The sequence below is a fragment of the Vigna unguiculata genome, chromosome 1, assembly GCF_037176805.1.
Source record: "Vigna unguiculata cultivar grain cowpea cultivar isolate G323 ecotype 2 chromosome 1, ASM3717680v1, whole genome shotgun sequence".
Lineage (NCBI taxonomy): Eukaryota > Viridiplantae > Streptophyta > Magnoliopsida > Fabales > Fabaceae > Vigna > Vigna unguiculata.
Window position 1 is genome coordinate 40,473,186 of NC_140792.1, and position 9,167 is coordinate 40,482,352.

The window sequence follows — 9,167 nt, forward strand, 5'->3', positions numbered from 1 at the left end:
TGTATAACAAAGAGATTCATTAGAATTTAAAAGATTGAAGTAAACAAACATTTAAAATATATTTTAATTTGAATATTTTTTTCTTTTATATTTTTTAAAAAATATTTTAAAATCTTATCAACTAAGTTTCATTTTAATGTTTATAAATTTAATAAATGTGTTAGTTCTCATGAAATTTTATTTGGTATTATAATCTAAAATGTAAACAATTATAATTTATTTTAAATTTTTATTATGATTATTATTTGTTCTTTGTATCATTTTGATCAAATGATGTATTTTAACTTTTATGTATAAAAAAGAGATTTGTTAGAATTTAAAATATTGAAGTAAACAAACATTTAAAATATATTTTAATTTGAATATTTATTTTTCTTTTATATTTTTAAAAAAATATTTTTAAATTTTATCAACTATGTTTCATTAATATTTGTAAATTTAATAATTGTTTTGGTTCTCATGAAATTTTATTTGGTATTATAATATAAAATGTAAACAATTATAATTTATTTTAAAGTATTTGATATGAAGAAACAATCATCATTCTAATATTGAATATTTAATAATATTATATTTCCTTTATCATATTTTTTTTATTTATAAAAATTAATTAAAATTAATATTAAAGTAGTAATAAAATGGGTATGGGTACGAGATTATACCCGTTACCGGTGAAGATGAGAATAAGATAAAAGTTTAATACCCGTTAGATTTAGGTACGAAAATAGAAATGAAATTTTTTTACGAGAATAAATATAAAATAGCGAAACCCGTCCTTGCCATCCCTAGGCTTAACCCACCTCATCTTTTGAACTATTTGTCTCAACTCAATACAAATTTCCAATTATCAGAGTGTGGTTTCGCTTCACTATATAAAATTAATTTTTCAACATAGAATCTGTTTGATTTTAAAATCAATTTAAATATCAATAATTCACATTTAAAGAAAAACAATTAATTGTTATTTCTCTATCAATGAATCAATTTTCTGAAGCATAAAGAGTGAAATTACCGATCACTCATTTCCATTTCTCCTCTCAATTTCGATAGAGGAAATATGTTACTAAAAATAATATCTTTCACTCTTGTTTTTAAGTCATAATTTTGTTCCGACATCATTTTTCCATTCGAAGAAGTGAAGAAAAACACTGGACTATGCTATGAAAATAATTTATTTAAATGGAAATACATTCATAAATTAGAACATAAATGTGTTATTTATTATTTTGTGTAATTTTTTGTTAACAAGACTACAACTACTTTTTAAAAATGAACTTCATTTCAAACTCTTTTTGCAACTTTTTATGAAAAAAAATTACAAATACTTAGTATAACTTTTTTTTGTAAAAATTGTAAAATTTTCGATAACACACCTATCTAAGTTCTTCATTGACTAAAAAAATATTGAGTTGTGATAAACCCATTCGAATCAACTCTTCATTTTGTAACATTTTTTTTTCTCCCTTCTCCGTATTTACAATTTGTAAGAAAATTCAAAGACGTAGCACCACAAAATAAAATAGTTACCATGCCGGCTGAATTAAAATAATCACTGTGCCCATTGGAAATATACATCATTAATTAATTTGTTGAATCATTCAATCATTCTAGCATTGTATAACTCAAAGCATAATTTTTGTCTTTTTTTCTTTTCATGAGTCATTCACTGAAAAATTTTACGTGGACAATCTTAAATTTTCCTACACCTATGAAACACCTAGTAAGAAGAAATATTTTTAATTTGTAGTTGATTCGTCCAAATTATTTTATATTTTAAAATAAAAATATTATATTATGGGATTTGGATGGATGTTGACCAAAAGAAGAGGTGTTTTTCTATGATCAACCACCCATTCATCAATATTTGTTGCACGTATTAACCTTTGAGATCCCAAGAACATTAGTATTACTAGGTTTGACTTCCCACAACAGTCTTCAATGGATATTTTGGAAGAGAAAAAACTAGAGGATGATGATGCAATGAGAAAACTTTATGATGCTTCAATGAAAGGATGTGTTAGTACCTTCAACAAACTGGTCCAGAAAGACCCTCTTATTCTAAGCAGAGTTTCACTCTGCCCCTTCACTGAAACCCCATTACACATAGCCTCTTTGCTTGGATATTTGGAGTTCTGTCAGGTTCTGCTTCGGAATAGTCCCAGTTTAGCCACTGAATTGGACTCAGAAGGACGTTGCCCTCTTCATTTGGCTTCAGCTAAAGGGCACACTGAGGTTGTGAAAGAGCTGTTGAAGACAAACCCAGAAATGTGTTTGGTTCGCGACAAAGATGACATGCTTCCTCTTCACTTTGCTGCAATGAGAGGGCGCGTGGGAGCATTGAAGGAGTTGATCAAATCCAAGCCAGATTCCATTGAGATGGTGGAGAGTGGTGATGAAGATGGTTCTGTTCTGCAATTGTGCGTTCGCTATAACCATTTGGAGGCCTTGAAATTGCTGGTGGAATCACTGAGAGGTGACCGTCGGTTCCTATCAGTTAAAGACAAAGAAGATAACAGTCTTCTGCGCTTAGCAGTGAAATGCAGACAAATCAAGGTACTTTTTAATCACACACACACAAACACACACAAAAAAAAAAAAAAGGTTATTGCTTGGATCAGTTCCCATTAGTTTCGGTTTTGGTACCCTCTATATCTAGCCAACTGAGATTACAATCTAAGTGAGTCTTTATTACTCAAATATAAACCTGATAAAGGTTTTAGAAAAGGGTGACTTTCGCAGTTTTATTGTGTTTCTGAAAGGAAACTGCGAACAAATAGAATTAGTGTGGTTACAATTTAAGTTGCACTGCGGTGAAGAACATTCGGTGAAAAAAAAAACAGATTCTATCTACTAAATTTCTAAAAGAATTCGGTGTTTACAAAATTCAGAAAGAACGTAACGCCATGAAGGGAGAATAGAGTGACAGAAGATATTTAACATTTGTGAATGTGTGACTTGTGCAGATAATTAAATACCTGCTTTCAGTATCCGAAATGAGTCCAGAAATAAGAAATTTGAATAAGAATAGTTTAACAGCTATGGACACATTGAATCGGTATCCAGGAGATTTTATGAGGCAATACGTCTCAACTGAAGGAATTGAAAAACCTGCACACGAAGTTTCCTCAGCAGCAGACCTAACGAGCAAGCAGCAAGGTACTCTGTCAATATCTAGAATGGAAGCAGCATCCTCACAAAGCATAGCTGTTGTGATTGTGCAAGCAGATCCTCCCCAAGCATCATCATCACCCTCACTAACCAACAATGATCCTCCACAAACATCAGCAGCACCGTCACAAGCGAGCAATGATCCTCCAGAAGCATCATCAGGCAGAGTGAGCAACCATGATCCTGTTCTCCAACCAATGCCATCACCAAACATGAACATGAGTAGCGAACAAGGAGAAGACAGGTGGGGCAGATTGGAGAGATTCTGCAGAACATACCTGCTGGACGAAGGGAATTGGATGGACAAAAAGACGAGGGAGCAATTGATGGTGGCAGCCACTGTGATTGCAACGATGACGTTTCAATCAGTGATAAGCCCACCCGGTGGTGTATGGCAAGGCGATACCACCCAAGATGGGTTTACATGCCCTGACTACGGTTTCTGTGAAGCAGGGACGGCGGTTGTGGGTTATGCTTGGTCACCAGATTTTATGAAATTCATTTTCTTCAACTCTTCCTCTTTCTTTTCGTCGCTTTGTGTGATGCTGGTTCTCATGAGCGGCTTTCCGCTTGAAAACAGGGTCGTCATGTGGATCTTGGCCATTTTGATGATCGCTGCAGCTTCCTGTATGCTCCTCACCTACATGTGGGCATTGGGCTTGGTTAGTCCCAATCATATTTACTATAGAATTCGTAAGCTTGGCTATCTATTAATTGGTACCTGGGCTATGTTACTCGCGCTTGTTGCTTTCATTCAATTAAGCCGAATAGCGTTCTGGGTTAGGTCGCGCCGCAACAAATCAACAAATGCTCCACTCTAACAATGCGAATTTGTTGCTTTCTGTACTTCCCTTGATGCTCTTAGAACAGCAATTTTTTTTCTGCTATCATTTTATTAATGCTCTGAAGAAGTTGGTAGTGTAACATGTTATGTTTTTATTAAAATTATGATTAGATATACAAGAATGAGTAAGAATAAATAAGATAAAGCAAATTATTCTATTTTTATTTATTTCGTTTTTCTTTATCTCTTCGCTTTGAGGATGGCTCCTGTAGTAGATTCAAACATGCACTACATAATTCGTCATGACGTTTCTGGGACGACAATTGGGACGCAATGTTAAAGTTAAGTGAATAATATGATGATTGGGTTTGTTAATCACGTGCAATTCCCAATTGAGCTTAACTAGCTAAGGTATCTCCAAGGAAATGAACACGCTCTAACCAGGAGCTTGATCTTGCTACTCTACTGGATTGAGCAACTATTACGTAAGGTTGCAGCATACTAATAGGCAGAAAAAACATACATTAACGAGGAAGAAATGGCAGGAAATTTTCCCATTTGTTTTAAATCAAAGAAAACTATACGTGACTATAGTTCGGTGAGATTAAATCCCATGATAACTTCGACCCATAATCGACCATAATTCAGACAAAAAAAAAATCGTTAACAGCACAAAAGACCATAATAAAGAAGGCCAGGGTATATGATAAAGATGCTTCACATATAGAGTCCTTCTGGCACCCCTTCTTTCTTCTTAAACATAACTTTATCCTTAGCCTTCTTAAAGTCCGCATGCGTCACCTGAAGATAAAAAAAAATGGTCAAGAGGGTAAACAAAATTAGGAAACAAAAATAAAACAGAAAACTTAATATAAATAAGCAGAAGACCTCAACCTGTAAAATAGGAAACACTTCAAAATACAGTACAATTAGGTCCAGACAAATGCTGAAGTTACCATTGAAGTGCGAATTTAGATCGTGCATATGAACAAGTATGCTGAACCTCAAAACACAACTAGGAATTGTTCACCGAAAGATTCAAATATAAAAAAATTGATGACTTATCCTAATAAAATTGTATCTTGCACTTCCAAGCACATTTCTTCTGCTTTTCCGGGATAGCAAATCACGGTCTTAGAACAAATACAACACTCATTTAGGATAAGAAACTATAATTTTGTTTTATCTTTGCTTGACGAGATCCACTACCCTTGAATAAAAAAGGGTAGATTTTATCTGCCTGCATTTAAGTCTATAAATAATAGACTCCTACACCATCACTTTATACAGCACACGTTGAATATTTCTAGCTTAAGACTCCAAGTATCTTTGGCTAGAACAAACGGAAATTGGCATTCAATTCAATAAACCCCCGTTATTGCAAGGAAAACAGAAGAAATCTTTATGGGTCCCCAATCGATTGGTGTTTTCCATAGGTTTTTTCAAATGACTAATCCCAACTGACAAAAACAGGAGGAAATCTAATATCTAGTCTCCACTCCCAGAGATAGGAAATTCCAGTGATCTCCCCTCCCTCCACATAGGCTTCAGATGAGAGTAAGCAATCTCTCTAAATTACAAGAAGTATATTTAAGGAAGATTGTTTTCCAGTTCCATTTTCTTAATGTTCCAACCTCAACTCCCTCCAACTTTTCCTGCAAATTTCTTCTATGGTGTGTACAGGCTGAGAAAAATGGTTATGTCTAACCTTACAATATCCAACCAACCAATGCTATATTTTTCTTATGCTAATATATGAATTTGAGCCATCAAACGAGCTTATCCATACTAATAACTTTGTAATTCCTAACAGCAAATAATGTCATAATATATTTTCACGGGGTCACATTGTTTTGGCCATAACTATACAAATATAAAGATAATCCTAACCTTCATTCGGCGTTCCCGTAATGCAAGTAAGCCAGCTTCAGTACATATAGCTTTTATATCAGCTCCAGAGAACTCATCCTTAGTCATAACAAATTCTTCTAAGTTGACATCATCAGCTAATGTCATCCTTGATGTGTGAATCTAAATTTCACAGGTATAAGAACTGTTAGTCATTAAAGATATGCATATTAAGATATAACAGCGAAACCTGAAAGTACGTTTGCACAATACTAGTCACGCCTACCTGGAAAATGCGTCTTCTGGTTTTGATATCAGGAAGAGGAAACTCGATCTTCCTGTCTATTCGACCAGGTCGCAGCAGAGCTGGATCAAGGCTTTCAATTCTGTTGGTTGCAAGAATCACTTTCACATCTCCTCTTGAATCAAAACCATCTAACTGATTCAGCAACTCCAACATAGTCCTCTGAATCTCACGTTCTCCACCTGAGTGGGCATCATACCTGCAAAGCATACAAGAGACACACTAAGAATTGTTCATAATATCACTCTTCTGCCTGTCCCACACCCTACACCCCCTCCCCAAAGAAAAAGAAAAGAAAAAAACTCAAGAGAATAGAGGATAGATACTGTATCAGTAGTGATTCCTGAAGCTGATGTTCAATAACTTACCTCTTCGTACCAACAGCATCAATTTCATCAATGAAAACAATAGATGGGGAAAGATCATCAGCAACCCGGAAAAGCTCCCTTACAAGTTTTGGACCATCTCCCAAGTATTTTTGTATTAATTCACTACCAACAACACGTAAGAAGGTTGCTGATGTTGAGTTTGCCACGGCCTGAAAGTAAAAAGGCTTTGTTAGACCAACTGAATCATCAAAGTTGCATACTGATAAAACTATAATTACAGTAAACATTATGCAAAACATCAAGTATGACTTTTAAAAGATAAAATTTACTCCAAGTTTTGTTAGTTGCTGTTTCCACATGCAAACATCAAGCTGCTACTTATTAACAGACTTTTGATTTAATTAAATGATGTTTGACGCAACAAAGAATAAACAATTTGACATAGGACTATTAAATTCTAACACAATATCAATTTGATTTTAGCCTAATAAAAAAACGTTTAAAAAGAAGCTATTTTTTGAATGAAGAAAAGTTCGAAAAAACGAAATTGATATCTTTTAGGATTAGTTTCCATATTTCCTTATTAAATTTACATTATTATTTATTAACTCGTTTACCTAGGATTATGGTCTAATAATAGTACAAAAACATGCCAGTGGTTCATATCTTGTAACATAATACCTCAAAATGCTTGGAAAATATTATACAGTTTCTATTCTCTCAATTTCCTCCCGTAATTCCTATAACTTAAATTCTATCAAGTTCATCAATAACGGATTAATAATTAAACATTAAAAAAAGACAATTCTTCTGCAAAATGATTATGAAAAGCTGAAGGTGTAAAACAAGAAATTTACACGATGTCTTCCATTATCTGTAAAACCGCTGATTAATAAAGAACAAATAGCAGAATTTAAGAAAACTAAGAAAAATAACGGATAAATAAATTTTGCGGACAGACATTAAAAAAAAGCATTATAATCCACTACCATATAAACCCGATAATCAATAAAACCTCTTTCTGAACCCAGTAATTAAACAGATAAAATGAGAAGTTGAAAAGATGTTTAGATATCACCCTATAAGACACAAACAAAATGCACACCTTTGCAAGTAATGTCTTCCCAGTTCCAGGTTCTCCATATAAAATGACTCCCTTAGGAGGCTTGATACCAATGTCTTCATACAGTTCAGGATGTGTCAGCGGAAGCTCAACTGCTTCTTTAATTTCCTGAATCTGGGCATCTAAACCACCAATGTCAGCATATGATTCTAAAGGTGCCTTCTCAACCTTCATGACAGAGACCATAGGGTCAACTTCATCTTGAAGAAGCCCAACGACAGAGAGAACCTGGTAAAGAACCATACATTATAAGATCAGAAGAAGCATTACAATTTTTGCATCCAAACAAACATCAAATGTGTAAGAAAAGATAACTGATTGAAACATAAAAACAGTCATGTCAACCTCCCATGTCCATTTCTTCCTAAAAGACAGACAGTCCAACAAAAATACCTTTTCTCAACTTTTCTCACCTCATTCTAGTTTCCGGTGTCATGGATTACAACTTGACCATGCCTAGATTATACCAGGCAACAGCAACACATAATAGCATAGCGTTGCCCATTAACAACTTCAACAAGGACTATCTATGAAACTTTCAGTCCTTCCAAATACTGTTCGTGTTCCAAGTACTCAAAACATGATTAATTTAAATGTATTAACTGACTTAGTGTATTCCTTGATTAACTAAATATATTTTTAAAACAACTTATAGACCATAATAGAAACCCCATTGAAAGGGGATTTTCGCCAAAAACATAATCAAATTCAAACATACACCTAAACAAGTTTTCTGCCAGAGGTGAAATGTAACAGTTCTCTCCCAATTAAAGACGCAATTATATGTTCAGAATTCCGAACATCCCGAAGCATGTGTATGGAACAAGGACAGAGATTCTTTGAAAGAAGACCGCTCTGCCATGAACGGCAGTTCAAAGATCTTAACCTTTATTCGACACCCGATTCTTCTATTCACCAGACTACAACACACACCATTGTCACGCAACAAACCCCCACTTCGCCTACATGAAACACAAGTCTAACCACTAAACCCTAACCCCCAAATCCATCACAACAGAAAGAACATTCAATCAAAAGGCCATAAAAATTTAACCAATCAGGAGCAAACAAACAAAACCCTATCACACCCTAACCCTACCTTGTTATGCATCAGAATGGCACATCCAGGCTCGAGCTGATCCTTGTCGACGAAAGACAAGATACCAACGTAGTACTCCGGACCCACCGAGGACGAAACAATGGCGTGATTCTCGTCGATGAGTTCCTCGAGGTTGCCAACACTCATAGGGGAACCCCTGAGATCGTCGACCTTGGATCTGTCTTCCTCGGCCTTCTCCTCCTGCGGCTTCAGCCTCTCCTGGTTCGCCACGAACTCCTCCTCCATCAAAAGGTAGTCCTTTATGCGCTCCAGCTTCAGCAGCCGCAGCTTGCACTTCGAAAGCGGCGTCACCGTCGGCAACCGCGCCGCCGCCTCTGGCCCCTTCTGCTTTCGCTGCTTACGCCCTACTCGAGCCGGCGGCGCCGCTGGCTCAAACTTTTTCTCCTTCTTGTCACCGCCGTCCGGCTTCCGGTCCCCCGGAAGACCTTGCCTGTTCAAACCGCCCGGTGTTCCCTGACCCATGTCTTTACAATTTCTCAAAACGGGAAAGA

The 9,167-nt window shown here is 35.4% G+C and overlaps 2 protein-coding genes across 2 annotated transcripts; one reads left to right on the forward strand and one right to left on the reverse strand.

The window, feature by feature from the left end:
* Positions 1-1,887: 1,887 nt before the first annotated feature.
* Positions 1,888-3,989, forward strand: LOC114178877 (uncharacterized). Its single transcript, XM_085666903.1, has 2 exons — positions 1,888-2,553; positions 2,964-3,989. The coding sequence occupies exons 1-2, from the start codon at positions 1,939-1,941 to the stop codon at positions 3,987-3,989; spliced, it is 1,641 nt and encodes a 546-aa protein (XP_085523029.1). The 5' UTR covers positions 1,888-1,938.
* Positions 3,990-4,457: 468 nt separating this feature from the next.
* On the reverse strand, positions 4,458-9,167 carry LOC114178885 (26S proteasome regulatory subunit 4 homolog A-like). Its single transcript, XM_028065025.2, has 6 exons — positions 8,656-9,167; positions 7,539-7,784; positions 6,473-6,642; positions 6,087-6,303; positions 5,843-5,983; positions 4,458-4,753 (listed from the first exon to the last, which is right to left on the reverse strand). Exons 1-6 carry the CDS (start codon positions 9,136-9,138, stop codon positions 4,670-4,672), a joined length of 1,341 nt encoding a protein of 446 aa, XP_027920826.1. The 5' UTR covers positions 9,139-9,167; the 3' UTR covers positions 4,458-4,669.